Here is a 19,905-nt window from a genome sequence, read left to right as displayed (position 1 = left end):
TCCATTTTGTGCTACTTTATACTAATCCAATACCTTTTGGAAGCCAATGTGGTGCTTTTTAATCCACTACATTAATTTGCCAACATTAGTTACTAGTTATATTTAACATTAATAATTTATATTCTAATTTCTGTTATGCTGGTTTTGCACATTACCATACCACTTCCATCATTCTCACTACAACAAAGTCTTTCTATTTGCACTGCCATTTTAAATACTCTTATTACACTGAGATTAGACTACACATATTGTATATTATGTTTTTGTATGTTTTTTCATTTCTTCTTTTTATAGTTTGTTCTATTGTATTGCCTGTTTTGTTTATATTCTATTCTTATTTAAATTTCTGTGCATAGCGGATATATTTTAATGCCAATACTTTTACTTAAGATTTTGAATGCAGGACCTTTACTTATATATATACAAAAATCAATCTCAGATAATTACTAAAAATATTCACAATATTCACATATTCAGACTAAAGAAGTACTATTTAAAAGTATTAATAGCTACTATCCAGCGGCAGAAACTTTTAAAAAGATTTTGGGTTTTGAGGCTGACCTCAGTTGTTTACTAGGCAACTTTTAGAGACCTAAGAGAAAATAACAGAACAATTAAATCCGCACACTTCCGAGTGCATTACATGGTCAAGACTGTTGTGCCTCTACAGCAGCGTGCTGTAAATAAAAGTCAACCACAATAAGGGACGTTTAGACAAACCCTCCGTTCTCTACGCTACACGGTCAGCCTGGTTTTAAAGATACGATTCAAACAGTGTAAATGGGAGCTGTTTTAAGCATCAGCATTTTAATGGGACAAAGCAAAAACTCAAACCATGTTACTGAAGCATCAACAGAACTTCTCTTGCCAAAACATAGGTTGAAAACATTCTTAGGCACCGCCTACTCTTGGATGATTTTTGGTTAAATTAAAAGTAACTCACTGATAATAAGGCAACACAATGGATTTTCCCAACTATATTAAAAACGATGGTGGCCACAGTGCAAAAATCTGATCCTCATAAGGTTGTTTCTTAATCTATAAAAACAATCGTTATTTAGGTTTACAACAGAATAACTTAAATTATCTTTTACTTGTCAATCGAAAGGCTTTTGCATTGCATGGCAATGCTGCTCGTCCTCCAAGCCTCTGGAAGAATCAAATGTTGCACTGCCTCTACTGTACACGGACCAGCACTGGACAGGGATGCTACGGTCAAACAGCTGTTTCTGGAAGCCATTACCCCCCAACCAGAAGCTAGCAGGCTTCCTTAATGAACATGTTGTCTTTATACAGATTCAGTACATTTGAACAGACTGTTACATAAAACGGACTTCTAAAAGGAAATTACAAAAAAAGTGGAATGCAAAAAACATAAAAAAAAAAAAAACCCCTAGTATTTCAAATTGTGTGAAAAGATAACCTTAAGTATTTGTGCAATATTTGTCTGCCTATAAGTAAGATAAGAGTGGCAGTAATCCCTGCAATTGGTTTATTTGAGATATTGAAAATCTAATTTAAAAAATAAAGTTGACAGTTGACAGCCACTTAATGCTTTATAAACAAACATAAAAAGGTCTCACGTGTCACATGATTCGATGGTGTCACTGCAACATTTCTTTATAAGACAGTCCCGAAATTAAACACAAAAGAAAAAGGCAAAAAGCTCTTTATACAATGTCAGCATTTTAAAGTTGCTCAAAGAAAAAAAAAAAAAAAAGAAAGAAAAAGAGAGAGATGGGCGCAGTCCTTTCTGTTTCAGGGGGACGATGAACTGGACGTTGTCTTGTGTGTAAAAGCATCAGTTCATGCACACACACGCGAGCGCACACACACGTTTGTTATCCACAGACTGGATTCAGTTCGTTCCGGGAGATGACGTGAAGGAGCGCTGAAATTTGTTTTTACTTGATTTGTGGTGTCCACTTTCCCTCAACCTGCCTACTTCTTCTACTCAGTGATTTCCTACGTTTCACAGAATGACTCGACAACACCCTGAGAACTCGCTTGGACTCGTATTTCACTTCAGTAACAAGGTGGACAGAGCAGAACAGTGAGAGCAGGAGGTTTCCAACTGAGAAGAAATAAAAACCCTTTACTCAATACATTGGATTACGAGGGACTATTGAGCTGGCAGCTTCTTCTCCCTGTATGATTGTTGAACATTGGTATAAAATTCTGCCCTTGCTCTTTGGCTCTGAGGGGCTGAAAACAAACAAAACCTGGTGTTTTACTAGATATTTAATTAGCTGAACAAATCTACCTTTTAAACTAAAATGTGGCTGTGCTAGAAATATCTTGACACGGTCATATAATTTACATTTGGCCAGTTGTCTGCAGGCATTACAAAAATATACGCCAAACAATAAAATGGGCCCAGGAATGCAAGGTGCATTAGCAGTAGCTGTTTTTTTTGTTTTTGTTTTTGTTTTTTTAAGTGTTCTGGAGTGGGTTGTTTTCTTTACACTTGCAGATTTGGGCAGTGGGTGAGGTTATGGGCTGGTAAGGTTGATAAAATGGCGTTCCAGCCTCACTAACAGAATAACTTTGTGTGGTAACAGAGAGAGCACATCTAATGTGCTCCTTTCCCCCCAGCAGAGTATCATCCTTGTGGCCTCAGAGACTTAAGAGAGGGCTACTGTGGTCAGTGATCAGTGGGTGTGGTAGCCAGCAGTGCTCATGCCAGCCTGGTTGGTCAGCACCGTCCCGTTGACTCCCTGCCCAGGCTCCACCATGCCCCCGTTGCTCACAGCGCCCACACCAGTCCATCCGGCACCAGCATGTAAATGACTGAAACGGCAGACAGAAACAATGTTAGTTAGAAAAATTCAAATTAAAAGACGAAGAGACAAAGCAGAGAGGACACAAGCTAGGTTCCCATCCAAATGTAGCGCAAATGTTAACCAAAATTGAGAAAATATATATCCAGTAACGAAAAAAAGGCCAACCTTCCAACTGTTGCTGGTACTCACTTGTAGCCCTGCTGATCCCAGGTCTGTCCATAGACTCCATAGCTCGGCACCTGCCATCCATTGGGCACATACTGACCAATCTGCTGCGTGTTGCTGTACCACTGACCCCACTGACTGTAGGGCTGCGCTGCGAAGCTCACCGTGTTCTGCTGACATACAGAAGAATATTTTAGGAGGCAGAGTGTCACATTGCACCGACACCATACAGTCGAAAGACCAAGAACTGCAGCGGTCCACCACCAGGGACACCAGGTGATGATCGTAAACAAACTATATTTTGTAATGGGGATAATCCTGGAGCATACCTGTGGCATCTGTACCTGCTGAATGGGGCTAACTATGTCTGTTGTTTCTTTGCCCCAGTAACACTTAACAACATAGCCCTCTATGGATGTGCCATTGACAGAAACAATGGCATGAGCTGCTGCTTCATGGGAGTTGAACCTGCATACAGAAAAGAGCTGTTCAATATCAAGTCATCCTCCACATAACAGAGGCTCACGTGTGACAGCGAAGCCTTCGTTGCATCAAATAAATGGCCGACGGGTCGATCAGACGGTCAACTTACCTCACAAATGAGTAGCCTTTGTCTGGGAAAACACGTATTTCCATTATTTGGCCGAAAGGTGAGAAGGTCTGTCTCATAGTTTGCTCTACATAGAAATAAAAAAATAAAAAAATAAAACTGTTAATATATTCCATGTGCAAGTAGTGCTTCTAAAGCTGCACCTTCATCTTAAAGACAAGCAACGACTCACCTGTGAGACCTGTTGTGACTCCGCCGCAGTAGACGGTGCAGTTGCTGGGGCTGGACTGGTTGACCACCTCATCAAAAGATAGCTGCTTGGTGTTGGTTGCTAAAGGAAAAAGTTACAACAGTTATTGTGTGATTTGTCATATTTTCTCAGAATATTTCTCTATTAAGATTACTGTATGTGGATGTGTGGATTTTCCATGCTAGCGGGTCTGTGAGGCTGTACTTTGTGTCCAATGCTAACATGTTACATTCTTACAATGACCATGTTAGCATGCTGATGTTTACCATGTTCACCATCTTTGTTTAGTATGTTAGCATGCCAACATTTGCTAATTATCACTAAACACACAGTACAGCTGAGGCTGATGGGAGTGTCAATCCATCCGATAGATGTTGAGGTATTTCAGTCTGGACCGACGCGATGGAGCGACCAACCGACACCGCCATCATAAAAATGCAAAGATATAACTAGAAGAGACAACAGTGTGTAATAGAATTACTGTGATCTTACTTTCGTTTGTAGTTTTAGGAGCAGGCTTCCTTGTGGCCCAGTTGGTTCGGATCTGCCTGCCTCCCAACCACTGTCCCCCCATCTGCTGTATGGCGTTCTCTGCATCCTGATTACACAGAGGAAACATGCAAACTCAAAAACATCTGACTGTAAACCCTGGCTTCAAAAACAAGTCAACAATCAGGACCTACTAATGTTTTCTCAGTCCTCTAACACATGGGCGTTACTGGCACACTTACCCATTTGTTGAAGAAGGAGACAAAGCCATAGCCTTTAGATTTACCTGTGGCCATGTCTTTCACCACTCGACAATCCCTGAGGACGAATACAACAAACTGTTAGTCCAGAAATCAATTTTATTATTCATGACCATGACCGAATGCAGGGATCAGACTTTTAAGACTTTAAAGGATAATGCAACTGCCGGAAATACTCACTAGAGCACCGAATGTGGATTCATCCGCCACAAACAGCAGCCCCCAAAAAATTACTATTATTTGAGTAGTGCTTGATAAAACCTACAGTGTCCACTGTTTTAGGAAATTACAGAGTCATTTTTTTACTATGCATCTGTAAACAGTTTTTTAACATTTACGCCTTCACAGCCTTAACGCATCGCTTGTTTTGGGCGTTTTCATGGGATTTGTTGACATTTAGAAAAATGTAGAGTTACACAGACTAATAACGAGAATACACTTACGATATTTTCCCAAATGGAGCAAAAGCTGCTTTTATGTCATCTGTGGTAATTTCAGGACTTAGATCTCCAACAAAGACGTGGAAGTGACCTAAAAAAAAAATATACATACATTCACATTGTAGTTCATACAAACAATAATTCAACACAGCAAAAACAGAGATAGTATGATATAAGGGTTTCTGTTAGTAACAATTAAATGATTAAAACATTCAATACCTGACTAAGAACTTCCAACGAAGAATTCCTGTTGCCATTTTTTATGTCTTCTATTTTATTGTTGCAGTTATTCATGTTATATTTTTACTTATATTAATGAATTAATGAAATGAGGCACACCCTTACATGTGTGATGGCACTTTTCATTCATTGCACTTTACTTTTTTGTACTTTGTAGGTTTCCATCCAAATGTAGCAAAACATTGTAACCGAATTTTCAGAAAATCTGGGAAATAAATGCTAATTTATGCGCGTTTCCATCCACTGCTGTTATCCGAATATCAGGAATTAGTTCATCAAGATAAACAGTAGGTGGCGCTAATGCTCCAGTCGGGTCCCATCATACCATTGTAGAAGAGGGTGTAACGAGATGACGTGATTAAAAGAGCTCCAATCAAACCTCAAATTGTGGGGGAAATAAAGTAGAAACCATGATGAAATAAGGCATTTCTGTTTGTTTCATGTATTAATGTGAGGAAGGTTACAGCCTCCTCATCGCGCCACGCAGATCTGATGTTTTTTTTCTTTTCATGATTTATTCACGGAATCTGTTTCTATTGCACTTTTCCACTCAGGATATTTTATGCACAACATGAAAACACGCACAGGTGGATGGAAACCCACACATTTCATTCCCCTGTACACCGAGTATAACCACGTAACCTTGAGAAACTCACTGCTCGTGTCTTTCTTTTGGCTGGTTGGCGTCGTGGCCCAGTTGACCTTGACCTCCTGCAAGAGAGACAGAAGTCGAGAGCGAGGAAGAGGAGAAAGGTGAGAAGTGACGTATGCTCGCAGAAGAGAGGAAGGTGCTTTTTCTTTTATTAGAGGTTTTTGTCACACACCAGTTTTACTTTGTGATTGAGAACTTGTTTTAATAAGGTGGTCTCTGTACGCCACACTTTGGTTCTTAAACCACCACTACAAATTGATTTATCCATTGTTATTATCTAATTTTACATACCTTTGCATTAATTAATAAAAAACAGTAAAATACAGTGGAGAATATAAAGGGATATTAAGATTTCACCTTCATTAATCAGGAACATTTCAGTCTCAGTCTAGTAAAAATTTGGAGCAAAACTGTAGGAAGTAAGGTCCAAATAACAAGGGACTTACAAACAAGTGATTTTTACGAACTTGTTATACTCCTCAAATGGTCCTTCAATACCTGTTGAGGATAAAATATTTTCAACTGAATGTATTTCTCTTGAAGTTGCTCTTATGTGGATTCTATGTGGAAATAACTTTGCAAAAAGAACACATAAGCAGTAAAGACGTAGGGGCACAGAAGAGCATCAGTTAAAGATGTTACAGGTAGCATGATTACACAGCAGGGCCATGTTAAATCAATTCATACACACTTAACGAAAACCTTGATCAAAAACAGAGACAGCAATGGTGCATGAAGTGACAATAAAAAAACTCAACAGCACTTTGGTCCTTTTTTTAAGTAAAAATGGCAACAACAAAAAAAATCCAGCTTCTCCAATGTGGATATTTGCTGGTTCTATATAAAACACATTTTAATATTAAACTAAATATTCTTTGGCGTTGGTCAGACAAAACAAAACACCGGAGTATGTCAACTTGAGCTTTTTCACTATTTGACATTTTATAGACCAAACAATCAATTAATCGAGAAAATAATCAACAGATTAACTGATAATGAAAACAATCAGTTGTTGCAGCCCACTAAACGATGGCGTGAGTTGATTAAAAAACAGAAAACTATTTTGTGTGTGCACAAACTTATATTGTTGCACAGATCAGATATTATGGGATGATGCCAATATTGCCAAAATAAATACTTATGAAGTATTAATATCTTCAGTGCCTGTACATGGGTCTAAGTTAAATCATAAACAGTGTCAATATTTAATAAGCCGCATCAGTCTGAATGTTGTAAAAAAAGTCCTACACTGAATTGAAAAGGCAAAAATATACATAAATACAATCTTTTAGCCTCCTAAACCTACTACTGTGAGGTACAAAAACACATAAAAGCTAAATACTATCCACCCTGGCTTTCATGTTTTGAATCCTTGGCAATCACTTGATGGATCTACTAACTTGTGTTAATACCACGAGAAAACAAGAAACCAGGAAACAATTACAAACAAAAGCAAACGCTTTTTTTAAGATTCTGATACTTTACAGCAGTAAGGTTACAGAGATCAGTGTCTGGTGTTCCCACCCCGGTCATTGGTCAGATTGTGCACAGAAGAATAATGTGCACGTGGGAATAAAACAAATTAAGTGGAGCAGGAACAGGAACAGGGCAGGGAGATAAGATTCATCAAGATAAGAACAAGAAGAAGCTTTTCCCAGCCGCTTCACTTCGACCCTGCCCACCCAGCCTTGCCTCAGTCGACTCACCCAGGAGATATGATAGCTTACCTTACCCAGTATTTTCCGACCATTCATGGCTGCAATTGTGGCAGTGGCATGTCTATGCTCATAGAACTCCACAAAGCAGTACGGATCGTGACCTGCTGTCTGGAGTGGACAGGAAACACAAATATTAAAGTACAGCTGAAATCACATTTAGTCATTAGTTTTTTTATAATTAACAATTAAAAAACTTTTTTTTGAGGGGAAATGTCAGAAATACTCCTTTTCGTCTCAGCCGGCTGGACGGGCATGTCGGTGTTTGATTGACAGCAGCTGGCCGGCTGAACCACGGCAGGGGAACGAGAGTTAAAGTAAACAAACTTGCGCTGTAGGGTACATGTTATTGGTACCATGTAGTTAGTGGTATTGAAGAGTGAGGACCACACCAGCATCTAACCGAACTGAAATGACATTTGCTGGTAAGTTTACATACTGTTTTTAATGAGCTGCAGCTGAGCAGCTAACTAGCTAACGAGCTACAGTGTCCGGTTCAGTGTGACCATCCGTGCCGTCTATGATAGAAAAGCTGAAGTTACTGCTTTACGCAAGATTTGATTGGCTCTATCGAGTAATGTCACCATCTACGTAGACGGATAGAGGAACTGTATTCTGTCAAATTAATGCAAAACTAAAAACTTTCTGATTTTTTCTTCAAAAGGAGAAACACAGGACAAGTAATTTAAAGAGCAGATGTAGTGGACACAAATGTTATTTAATTTCAGTTGGACTTCACTGACTCCATGCCACTGTGGCTATTACACAGGTCTTAGTATATATAATGACATCATCATTTAGCATTAAAATGGGAAGCTGCAATACTACTTGACAAAGTAAAAATAGTTCAACAAGATGAATTATTGGAGGTGATGACGTCTAAATCATATCACGAGGGTGGGAAGCAACGTGTTTATGTATGAATTCTCAGTTCTCAACAGTTGTCCTTGGATATTACTGCCGAAGGGACATGTTCTCAAAGTATTTTCTCAGGAAAGAGGGAAACAACAACATAAGAAAAAGGAAGATGGCAAACGAACTCACATCTACTATCATTTTACAGCTCTTGCAGGGTCCAATCTGGCCAAACAACTCCAAGATGAGGGCCTCTGTCACGTCCCTGGACAGATTTCCCACATACCTAGATACAAATGCACAAAAGAAACAATGGACAGAAGACAGAGACAGTGCTAATTAAGATTTGACAACCTCCGTGGGTGCTGAAGCAGGGGCAAGCTTTTCCTCCATCTATTACTATGGTGACTATATGAAAATCCAGCCTGGGAGATAAACATCATCCAAAGTCTGTGACTTGTTAACACTCGATCAGTGGCTCTGGGACCGGACAGGATTTATAGATCGGTCTACATCACTAGGTATAGGGCTGGTTGCCTCCCTAGATTTATTTGGAAAGATAATAGTAGCTTGCCTCATTTTTCTTAATTGTGCTTGAATCTGTTTGCCACAACAGTGTTAAGTTGCTTCATTTTTCAGTAGTGTTTTTGGGTTGTAACATTCATCTACAATAGCATTTTAAAAATCCATATTTACACAACTGACAATTCAGCCCAGCTTTGTATTAAGCCTCCCTATAATATAACCGGATGCTGTTATAATCAAAAAAACTGATACAAGCACTCAGTAATATGTGGATTTCAAGTCAACCTTCAACATTCAAATAAATGCAAATATCTCAAGATAATTAAGTCTCAAGGCCGTTCATGGCACATGATTATGTAGCATTAAATAATCAGCTCCTCAGCCAAACCGAGTACAGCTAGGGACAACTAACATTACTGAAATCTCAGCTACTGACCTTGTCCTTACATCGCTGCTGGCTTTAAATAGAATTAAGTCAATCTTACCCTGGTAACAAAAATAACCCAAATTAACATCAGCATTAGCCTATGTCAACATTTAACAAGCTTACTGGTAACAAAACCCATACAAATATGTTCCTAGGCCTATGTAATGGTGATTCTATCGCCCGAGTAACGTTATGGAGCTGATAGCACACCAAACTCCATAGAAAAAGCTGGCAGTGTAGTGTTCTCCTGCATATCGTCAGACTAACTTGCAGTGTAACGTTAGAGCAGTCTCTAATGCATTTGACTAACATCTGCACGTCATATTCGGCACACACTAAACACACCAAACAGCTTATGTTTTCATAATAATTCAACTTTTACACCGGGTTTTCCTTGAGCAGTTTGAACCGAAGCGTCAACTGAAGATGTTTCTGGAATTAGCTAGCTAGCATTAGGGAATGTGTGCGAATGTACGGACGGTTAGCTACATCATTACGATGTGTTTAGTTTTTATTACTTCGCGTTAGGTTGTGTTATCGAAAGCCTACGCAAAAACCACATGCAATTGTCGTATTTCTAAATAAGTCTTAAGTCCAATCTCTCCATGCCAGAGAAAGGGACGTTTTGGGGCTGGAGAGCGCCCTGGATAATAAGCTGCCACTGAATGTTAGCTACGTGACGAACACAAGTGGTAAGCTAACGTTAACGCAGACACACACACTTACAGGGTTTTGGGCAGGTCATCGTCCATTCTGTTTAACTTGCTGGCCGAGAACAAGTCGCAACCCTGAGAGCAAATCCACGACTGTCGCGGGCAGCTGCCTGTGACACCGTCAAGTTATTTTATTGCGCAGTATGTACTGATTTACCAACGCTGTTAGCTCCAGAGTGAACAATGGGTAGCCGAAAAAGATGGCGGAGCGACCGGGGCCGACGCGAAACTCGCATGCGCAATAGTTCAGCCAAAGGGAACTTCGAGGCATTACAAAATACTGTTGACAGGAAATTACAATATATGACATAAGATTCATAAATGTAAATACACCAATACAATTTTTTTAAATGTTTTCTTTAAATAATGTGAGAAGTATTTGTAGGCCATTAAATTTAAAGCTTTAAATGCCTTTATTTAATTATCTCCTGTTGTTTTTGTTTTCATTTTGTGTACTTTTAACATTACTTTTTATGTATGTTACTCACTCCTGGCATTTTGTTCTCAGGATGGCAAATCATTTCATTTCGATTAAGAATTATATTGAAAATTAATAAATATATGGTCTTATATGTGTAAGACTGTTTCCACCCGTGTTTAATGGTCCCGAGGAACTGTGAACTTTCTTTTACCCCTAAAATCCATTTAATCAGCTGCCAGACAACCTGCAAAAACATAACAACTGTAACTGGTATCTGTACAGCGGGTAGAAGTATTCTATATTTATTATAATACGGACAAACAGGGCTCACTGCTGCATACAGTTGACCACATTTTTTATACACTGAAAAACAATCGGTGGTAGTAAATCAACACTTCTAAAAATATTTTATGGAAGAAAAATATTACCAGATTTCCTTAGGAGGAACCTCAAAACAGCATAGTCGGCTGAAACGTGTTTAATTATTCTTTATAGGAGATAACTTGTGTAAATCTCGTTAATTCAACCTGTAATTTGATCGTTAAACACATGACCAAGTTGAAAGTGGCACTAAATGGCTGGAGAGACCCTGTTAATCCATCATGTCTAAATATAAATTTCCCTTTACATGCCTGGTTGATACTGGTTGAGTTACAACATTAAATTTTGTGCAGATATAAATCATTGAATTCTGTTCTCAGCATATGAAATGGCAGATTGGATACTCACTAGACACCTAAAACGAAAATAAGATTATCACGTATATTTAAATGAGACGTTATGTACAGCATAGAAGACCTTATATAGTCAGCTTTCCATTAATTGCTTCATGTAATGGCTAATACAAATTCCTTGTAGGCCTCCAACTACAATAAAAAAAAACTACAGCTCACATAATCAACAATGCTGACCTCGTGTCTAGTAGTTTCATGGAATATGGGTTTTAGAGGTATTTTTATTTTGTAACATATCTGAATTAATATTCTTCTTATTGAAAAACATCAGCCCTTCCATTAGCAGCCAATCACAACAGAACCACCACAGTGTTTATAAAGTGCAGGGAGGAACAACTTAAACTGTTTTTAAAACAATGAAACCTGATTTATTGTCACACCATGACACTTAAACTACAACTTTAACTTTAACTTATTTAAAATGAATGACAAATATATAAATTACATTTACCAGCATACAGCAATTATCTATAAAAAAAAGAAAAGGAAAACTCCAAATAAGTCCAGTGGTTTCCATGTCTGAACCCTGATGCTGCCACAAGCTGCCCTGATGATACAGTCCTGTGCAGCGTAGACAGCTGTGCATAGTGAGATGAGTCGAGCTCTGTTCGTCTCCCCAGTCTCTCCCTCATCTCGGACAGATGTTGTGGTCAGTGACGAGTTTCTCCATCCTCTTTATCTTGCGTTTGTTCTTGGGCATGGGTTTGTCATACATGCCGTTCTTCAGTAGATGCTCCTTGCTGTGATGAATCTGAGCACCGTGTTGCAGCTGGAAGGAGCACAGGGCTTTCAGGGGCCTCAGCAGAACCTGGACAAATAGATGAAGAAGGGAGGAGTGATGAACAACTCAAGAAATATATTTAATTTCCATTGGAACCTCTGTTTGTTCTTGTCCGTGTGTAATTGCTAGAATTAACAATGGATCAAGTTACTACATGAATGTGAAAGGGATCGTTTGTAGTAATGAACCTACAGAGATTTACCCAAATCTGCAGTTCCTCTCAGCTCTGGGGCGCATTTTAGGGTCTTTTGGCTTATTTTTTTTCTTTTTACGGCCTGCGACTTAACTGTTTTGGTTCAGTCTAACAGCTCTCATCAGCCTCAACAGCAGACAGACTAAGTTAGTGATAAACTGGTGAACATAGCGGAGCATTTAGCAGCTAAAGAGCCCTTCAGGAGTTGGTAGAGCCCCCCCAAAAAAAGAGGCAATAGGAGATTGAATATTGGACTTCATCAGGAGGACGGACACACAACTCCAAATGAATGATAATGTTTCTCTGTAAATAGGCAACTGTTTGCCATATAAACTTAAAAGATCATAACACAGTATGTCAGTGTTGCTTCTGCTGCTCCCAAGTGGCCAAAAAGTCAGTTAATGCAAGCTTAACCGTTCATGTCTGAGGAACAAAACAGCACAGAAGACGGACACTCTCACATACAATAATCAGAATTATTTCATCACCTCTTGGATGTTGTCGTTCTGCTCCAGGGTGGACAGAGCGACAGCAGCACATTCCAGCGTGGACAGGCAGATGTTGGAGGGTTGTGTGCGGATCACATACTGACTGGACAGAGTCCTGTTGAGCTGGACCTGGTAAACCAAAGCAGAGGTGATCGGTAGTGTGGCATTATCTCTCTGTTGACATGTAAATGGATTAAAGTTATAATCCTAAAACTAAAATATTCTAATATCATTCAAATAGATGCATGAGAACAACATTAAAGCCGCCAAAGAGAAATCTGCATTGGCAGTTGCCAATAAATTGAGAGGATCTTTTCCAAAATACTCCAAAATACTTCCAAACCAAGCTGGTCTATGATTGCATTTAGCCAAAACACTAAATGCTACAAGGAAAATGAGGGGGGAGAGAAGAAATGCTGATAAGTGCACACTGTTCACTTGCCCACATTTAAGAAACATTTTTTGATTTTGCTTTGAGTTTCAATTAGTCATTTCATGTGGGCGAAGCAGCTTTCCCTCCAGTGGGCGTAAAGGGAGGATTTATACTGTCTCAGGTGGACAGGGCACTTGTGATTTAAGCTAATAAAAAAAAAAACACCTCCCTTTTCTCTTTGCATCTAACCTCATCCTCTTTTAATGTGATAACACAGGTATACACACCTGTTTAGGCAGGTGGAACAGGCTGTTTTTGAGGAACATGTTTTTGGCCTGGCTCCAGGTGCCGTCTATGATGATCACATTGTGTTTCACAGTGCCTATTTCCTGGTATTGCACTAACTCCTCCAGGTTCTGGGAGTTGGGGCCTGGGTACAGGATCAGCGTTCTGCTGTCCCGACATACTGCAGCCAGCTCTGGGTGCCTGAGGGAAGAAAAGATGGGAAACAAAACTAAATACATCTGAGATTTCAGTGACAATGGTGCTGCGATATTGGGTAATCGGTGTGTTAACAAGAAATACTGCTTACTTTTCCTCATTGAATCTTCTTCCAACTATGACATTGCATTTTCCTTGAGGCAAACAGGCAGCAAGTAGAGGCACTGTGCGAAGTACTCTGCTCTCCTGAAGAAAGAAAATACAATTGCTATATAATAATATCACATATATCACCTTTTAATCAAATTTAATGGGCCCTGAGTAGTGTCTGTAGGTTTAGGGCAACCTGTATGTGGCCTGAGAGGTGAAACCCAGGGCAAAAACAGTCCTCAACAAACTGCTCATGGAGCTTAATATTTGTGTGTACTCAAAGGAGAGTCAGATGAGTGTATTAACTATTAATCTGAGTTTTGTTTTGAGTGTTTGTATTGAGCACATGAAACTGAGACTGTGAAAGTGGGGGAACAAAAACTGTCCATGTGTACATTTACATTGCTTGCTGTAATCCTTCCTCCTGTTCATACCGGACACTACAAGATCCCACCTGGACAATGTAAGTGATGAGGGACAAAATCCATGGTCGTCTTTTTGTGCACAAAACAGTAACAAAAAGAGGAGATTTAGTGCTAAAAAGAATGCAACTTCAGAAGATATCCACTTGATTTGTCTAATTCAGACTGCTGAAACCTCATATTAACTTCATGTACACTTTTGAATGCATTGCTGCAGAGACTGTGGATTATATCCCCCATCACTTTTACATTGGAAGCTGATGGCCAGTATGAACAGTTACAATGGACATATGAGCACCTGACTACTGTTTTAAAGACCAATCCCATTGTGGAGGTAGACATCCATAATGTGACAGTCTCTGTGTCGTGTTTGGCATTTAATAACTCACCTCTGCAGGATGCTGCACTACGTACAGGCATGTGGAGACCTCCAGGGGTTGTGGTGGAAGAAAAGGACAGAGACACACCTTCTGAGGGCGACTACATGGGAGGAAAGTTGAAGACGTGAAGCTGTGATTGCCCAGTTACTTCCCAGCCTAGCCCCATGATCTCTCTCAGTTTCAGCTGGTCTTGAGCTTTTCTGTCACGACATAAATCTGTTCCCTTATAAAAGCATGCCAGTTACTCGAGGAGTAGGAGGAGGAGAGGGGGGAGGCGAAGGGTTTCTTTCCTGCCTGGTCCAACCACTCTAACTTGGCTAGCTAGCATTAGCTTCACTTTAATTCAGCTCACCGGCACCGTAAACACGTCGGTCTTCTCTCGCCAACCTCGACCGGAAGGGCAGCCAGGTCGCCAAAAGCGTCGACTAATCCATCTTCCATCGAGGAGCTGTCGGAGGTTTCTGGTCCGTTTTCTTCAGAAGTCACTGACGAGCAAAAACCGGGGACATTGTCCATCGCGTTAGCAAAAAGCTAATTTAGCCAAGTAGTCAAACACAGCGCCGACGAGCGACGTCGGGCATAGAAATAGACCAACTAGAAAGCCTGAGAAGCGGTTTACTTAGTCCAGGGGTATGTAGCTAATTAATTTAATAGAAAGTGATTTCCTTTACTAAATTTGGTTAAGTTGTTTTCTTTCTTGTTTTATAATTATCCCCAGTCATTTTGTGCTAAAGTAGCAGCTACATTCACAGCTAACGCTACAAAGATGTAGGATAGAGCTAGCTAAATGCCACTTAGCTTTAAAATCAGGCAGGCAATCTTGGAGTTATCTTAATTTGTCAAGTACTTGCATCTTAATTGTAATAGTCGTTTCCATAGCAGCAGTTTTGGGGAAATATACATGCTTATTAGCCATGTGAATTGGCATATCCGCTCTATCTGCTGTGCTTCTATGACCTGAGACTGGTTTTAGTAAGTTAATAGAAAGCTATTAACTCACAGCTGCCACCTGTCGATGTGGAGGGAAAGAAATGTGATTGTAAAACTTAGTAAATAGGAAAATCCTCATATGTGACACTACGTGTCGCCAAAGCCCATGTAACCTAATGATAACAGGTCCATAACAGGATGCACTGAATCCTGCGCCTTTACTTTGTACCACATTTATGCATGTATGAATGCATATCTGGGTTTTTTCAGTCTCCTTTTCAAGGTCATCGTGGGATCACTGCTGAGCTCCAGATCTGACCACTGGATTCAGGCCTAAAGGCAGCAGTATCTGCAAATAATGCTTGCCATAAAGCTGCTTTAATGACCACATGTGCAGGTTAAATACTGCCTGTTCCCTTTTTGACTGGCTAAAGAGCATCTCTCCACGGTCATGATCCAGTGTTTAGCCTGATATTTGGTGTGGAAAATGTAAGAACAGGTGCACACAGTTAAAATGTTTTAATTAAACAAAGGATTATAAGGTATAGGTAATCTGTCAAAAATAAAAGTGAGTGCATGAATGATATGCACATTTTCATTGCACATATTACACAATTTCTTTGACTGTTTACAAGAAAGTGCATGGTACACAGACTCCTCGTTGAGACGAGGTGTCAGGTTAGCAGCCGGGGAGGCTTATTTATAGCTGACGATCCACCCTAACATCACACAGACACCGACACATGCACTCTCACTCTAAACCTTTTTATTCACACTCGTGACCCAAACCTCTCCCTTCAAACGCGCTATGATTCATGTACTATTGCCACCTGTCTGCACCGGAGAGACTTGATTGACCTGTAGAAACAAAGGAAAATATCCTCCTCTGGATATTTGATCAATGTGAAAGTGTTTCAGACAAGATTTGGATTCGATTTTTGCATGCAGTACGAGTACAGCCAGGTATACATGGTTACAAATTATAAAAACTAGACTGAATATATATATATATATGTATATTTTGCACTCTTTATATATGAAGTTTTAAGAATTTATCTCAGTTGATTGTAGGCTAATTCTACTGTGATTTTAAGACTTTGAGTAAGGACACATCAGCAAGGCTCTGTACTGTAGCTCAGTTAAAGTATTATACACTGTGCTTTCTCTTTAGCTGGTTCAGTTGGTACAGTTGAACTATCTCCATCTTTCTCTGGATAAACCTCTGTTTTAGCCAATTCTGATGACTTAGTATCTGCCTCTTGTGGTTCAGTTTGTTTTGTAGCTGCTTCAGTCTCACTTGTTTCCTTTTCTTCTACTGTTTTAGTGTCTTTCTCCTCAGCTGCAGCTGGTTTTGCATTTCTAACAGTTATTTTGTTGTTATCTTTTAGACTTTCAGTTTGAGGGGATTCCACTGCAGCCAACACGTTCTCGGATAGAACAACATTGCAGGAGGGCTGCATTGTTTCCTCTCCATCTTCCTCGTCTGCAGTCTCTACTGGTGATGCCGTCTCTTTCTCCTCCTCCCTCTGTTCCTTTCCACAAGCCTCTTCTTTTTCCTGTATAATAGCATCTACTGGAGTCAGAGGTGTTAGATCCAGACATGATTTAGGAGAGGATGTTGCCTTTCTCCTGGGAGGGGCAACTGGATTTTGCATTTCCGAATCTTGTTTCCACAAATTCTGATCTGTATGCACACTGACATCTTTCTCGTCCAGGGCTGCAGGATGATCATCTGTACTTCCCCAGTCAGGTTCCTCTGAGGGAAACTCGAAGCTTGAGATGCTAAGTGGAGCTACAGCCACTTTTTCTACCTCGATGGAGACATTTTTGTTTGTCTTGTCTTTACTCTTTGTAGGTGACTGGGTTTCATCCTCTTCAAGTGATCGAGTGAACGGCTCTATATCACATGGAGAAGAATTAGCACTGGACCTGAAGAAGTCTGTGACTTCCTCCTCTGAATTTGGCATCTCACCCTTTTCAGGTTCAGACAGCAAATCGCCAAAATCATACAAATCTTGGGACAATACCCGAGGACCTTCCTCTGGGCATTTTCCTGTATCAGTTAATTCCACTTCCACTGCAGGAGTCTCATCTATGAGGACATATTTCTCTAAATATCCCCTGGCCTCCCGGTCTGAATGCCTGCTGTGGAAGGACTTCTCAGAGGTCAAACTTTCTGTATCCTCTTCTTTTTTCCGACTGCCGATAGCTTCCTCGTACAGGTCCGTGTAAAGGAAAGCCATGGCTTTGGGCTCCTCCAGCAAAATGGGGTCGATAATTTTGGGAGGTCCATCTGGTAGAAAGATGGGAGTCAGAATGTCCTCTTGGCTTCCAAACAAAGTCGAACCACTCGGTTTTGAAGGGAGCCTTTGAAGAAGCGCACCTTGAGCCACTCCGCCCTCTCTGTCTAGATTTTTCATGTAGTTGTCTGTGCTACCGTAGAAGACTTCATCTAGAAGCTCGCTGGTGATTTCCTCCAGACTGATTGTGTCTGACTTGTCATTGTCCACAGTTGTTGTTCTGGTGGTGATGGTTTTGTCGTCTTTAGACTGCACAGGTTTCTCTGCTTCCTGGCTCTCAGTGGCATCCTCCGCCTCTTGTTCCACCTGTCCCTGTGCGATCACAGCAGGACTTCCTGGAGCCTGGGCATCAACCAAGGTGAACGCCTCAAAGTAGTCCACGTCGCCAGCGGCTCCTCTGACCGTATGTCTTGCCACTGGAGCCCCTGGTGGATCCATTACACTTATGGAACCTATGGAAGGCGAGGGCTTGACCTTGTCACCTCCTGCTGCACCCGATCCTGCTGTTGAGAACCCCAGCTCGTAATCATGGGTATCTTCACTGGCTTTAAGAACAAGGCTCTCCTCCAGATAAGAAAGGTTGTCCACCATTTCTTTGCTCTCCTCTTCATCCACAGTAGCCAATTTTGGAGGAACAACAATGTTGAGGATTTCAGAGCCCTCAGACACTAAGCTGAAAAGCCGTTGCTCTTTATCTACCAGAGGATCATTGGGTTCCTCTTCGCCTCCTTCCCCTTCGGTTTTCACATTTGGCTGTGAGACTCCTACTAACTCCGGCCTTCCTGAGATGTTCTCAGAGCTTCCTACAAGGACTTCTCGTTGTCTGTCTGCTTTACTCTTCTGACTCCTCTCTTTAGTTTTCTTCCGTCTTGACATCAGCTCCTCATCCATGACAAATATAATCTTTCCTGCTGGAACAGACCCAGGGGTTGCAGGACGAACTGCAACCAGAGGGCTGAGATCCACAGTGGGGTTTCCAGCTTCGGATGCCCATGGCGTGGTGCAGCGACTAGGGGTCGTCTCCCATGCGATCCCGCTGTCCTCGCCTTGCATAGTCACCATGGAGAAGGAAGAGTCCATCATCAGGCACTGCATCTTGGGCCGGACGCTGTCATCGTGGACGGCCTCACGTAAACTGAGGACACAGTAACAGAGAAACAATATGGCAGTGAGAAATAAAGTCCTCAGAAGCTCATTTAAGCCATGGTTTTTCATGTGCTCTAAAATTTAACCTTTTGGCTTCATGCAAGAACATTTTTGTATTCTTATCCTCTATCCCTTTTTTTCTGTGAGGTTTTTGCTTGTACAACTTTTCCAAGTCACATTGACCAAACCCTCTTAACTGCACAAACTTGTCCTAAATTGCTCGTTTCAGCCAGATGAATGTCACCTGTTCATGAGTAAGCTAACATAATTAACATAATTGATGCCCCCAAATTCCTAGATAAGGCTGCCTGTTCTGCTCCGTTTGTGGGCAAGTTTCATCCACAAAAATGTTACCCAAGTGTAAATAAAAATTCACACAAAGTCCCCGCTGTCGTAAATTAGCAGACAAAAACATAACAAACAGTGTCGGTAGTGGTGTAAAGGGCCCCGAAACAATTAGAAAATATTATTAAGCTGCATTAAGTGTCACCATAGAGCCGAACTCTGACAGAAATTAAGAAACAATGGTTTAATATGAAGTTAGATTCTCAATATTGCCTCACTAGTTGTGCAGCTTTTGAAATGTGGCTTTAACAAATAAACTCTCACTTTGACAGAATTTGTAATTAGAAGACAATTTACAGTAATATTTCACACTATTGTATAAACATAAGTGAAAGCTACAGAGGGAATTTGGGTGAGTAATGGTGATTATCAATCTTTGTTGCCTTTTTGCTAAATTTAATTCTTTATATCCGTATGTGAAGCGAAGTGCTCATGAAAATATGTTTGAGAACAATGAGGAGTAACAATCTGGTCAAGCAAAGCAAGTCAAGTCTGCCAAAGGGGAGTAGCATCGGATAACAGCTTCAAATTACTTTAAATTATATTTTAAGATAGATTAACTGGATTGAAAAATATACTGACATTAGATTATTTAGATGTTGAGATAGCTTTGTTTTTAGTTTGTTTTCCGCGTCAAACAAAATATATATGTAAAAACAATAACTGATAGTTTACCAGTATTTCACTGATTACGTTTACCCTGTTCTTCTCTCACATTAACACACTTACACTCAGTT

At 40.4% G+C, this 19,905-nt stretch overlaps 2 protein-coding genes across 3 annotated transcripts; both read right to left on the bottom strand.

The window, feature by feature from the left end:
• Positions 1–777: 777 nt before the first annotated feature.
• LOC139300915 (cytotoxic granule associated RNA binding protein TIA1-like) lies at positions 778–10,264 on the bottom strand. Of its 2 annotated transcripts, none has more exons than XM_070924119.1 (12): positions 10,078–10,264; positions 8,589–8,685; positions 7,557–7,655; positions 5,834–5,888; positions 4,941–5,028; positions 4,480–4,555; positions 4,241–4,346; positions 3,731–3,829; positions 3,541–3,625; positions 3,278–3,416; positions 2,973–3,121; positions 778–2,790 (listed from the first exon to the last, which is right to left on the bottom strand). In XM_070924119.1, exons 1-12 carry the CDS (start codon positions 10,101–10,103, stop codon positions 2,652–2,654), a joined length of 1,158 nt encoding a protein of 385 aa, XP_070780220.1. In that variant the 5' UTR covers positions 10,104–10,264; the 3' UTR covers positions 778–2,651. The 2 variants fall into 2 exon arrangements, with proteins under 2 accessions (XP_070780220.1, XP_070780221.1); XM_070924120.1 differs by having other exon boundaries at positions 2,973–3,118.
• A 1,355-nt stretch (positions 10,265–11,619) lies between these two features.
• On the bottom strand, positions 11,620–14,963 carry dtwd2 (DTW domain containing 2). The gene is made up of 6 exons (XM_070925040.1): positions 14,800–14,963; positions 14,457–14,547; positions 13,647–13,741; positions 13,342–13,540; positions 12,682–12,810; positions 11,620–12,027 (listed from the first exon to the last, which is right to left on the bottom strand). Exons 1-6 carry the CDS (start codon positions 14,961–14,963, stop codon positions 11,848–11,850), a joined length of 858 nt encoding a protein of 285 aa, XP_070781141.1. The 3' UTR covers positions 11,620–11,847.
• Positions 14,964–19,905: the final 4,942 nt, after the last annotated feature.

This window comes from Enoplosus armatus, chromosome 18 (genome assembly GCF_043641665.1).
Source record: "Enoplosus armatus isolate fEnoArm2 chromosome 18, fEnoArm2.hap1, whole genome shotgun sequence".
NCBI lineage: Eukaryota > Metazoa > Chordata > Actinopteri > Centrarchiformes > Enoplosidae > Enoplosus > Enoplosus armatus.
This window is presented reverse-complemented; position numbering and strand designations above follow the sequence as displayed.

Coding starts and splice junctions, on each gene's coding strand:
- LOC139300915 (XM_070924119.1), bottom strand. CDS start 10,103: ATGGACGATGACCTGCCCAAAACCCT. Junction 3,830..4,240: donor TCCTAAAACTACAAACGAAA/GTAAGATCACAG, acceptor TTTTTCCTTTAG/CAACCAACACCAAGCAGCTA. Junction 2,791..2,972: donor TGGGATCAGCAGGGCTACAA/GTGAGTACCAGC, acceptor CTGCCGTTTCAG/TCATTTACATGCTGGTGCCG.
- dtwd2 (XM_070925040.1), bottom strand. CDS start 14,963: ATGGACAATGTCCCCGGTTTTTGCTCGTCAGTGACTTCTGAAGAAAAC. Junction 13,541..13,646: donor AGAAGATTCAATGAGGAAAA/GTAAGCAGTATT, acceptor TTCTTCCCTCAG/GCACCCAGAGCTGGCTGCAG. Junction 12,811..13,341: donor TGTTCCACCTGCCTAAACAG/GTGTGTATACCT, acceptor TTGGTTTACCAG/GTCCAGCTCAACAGGACTCT.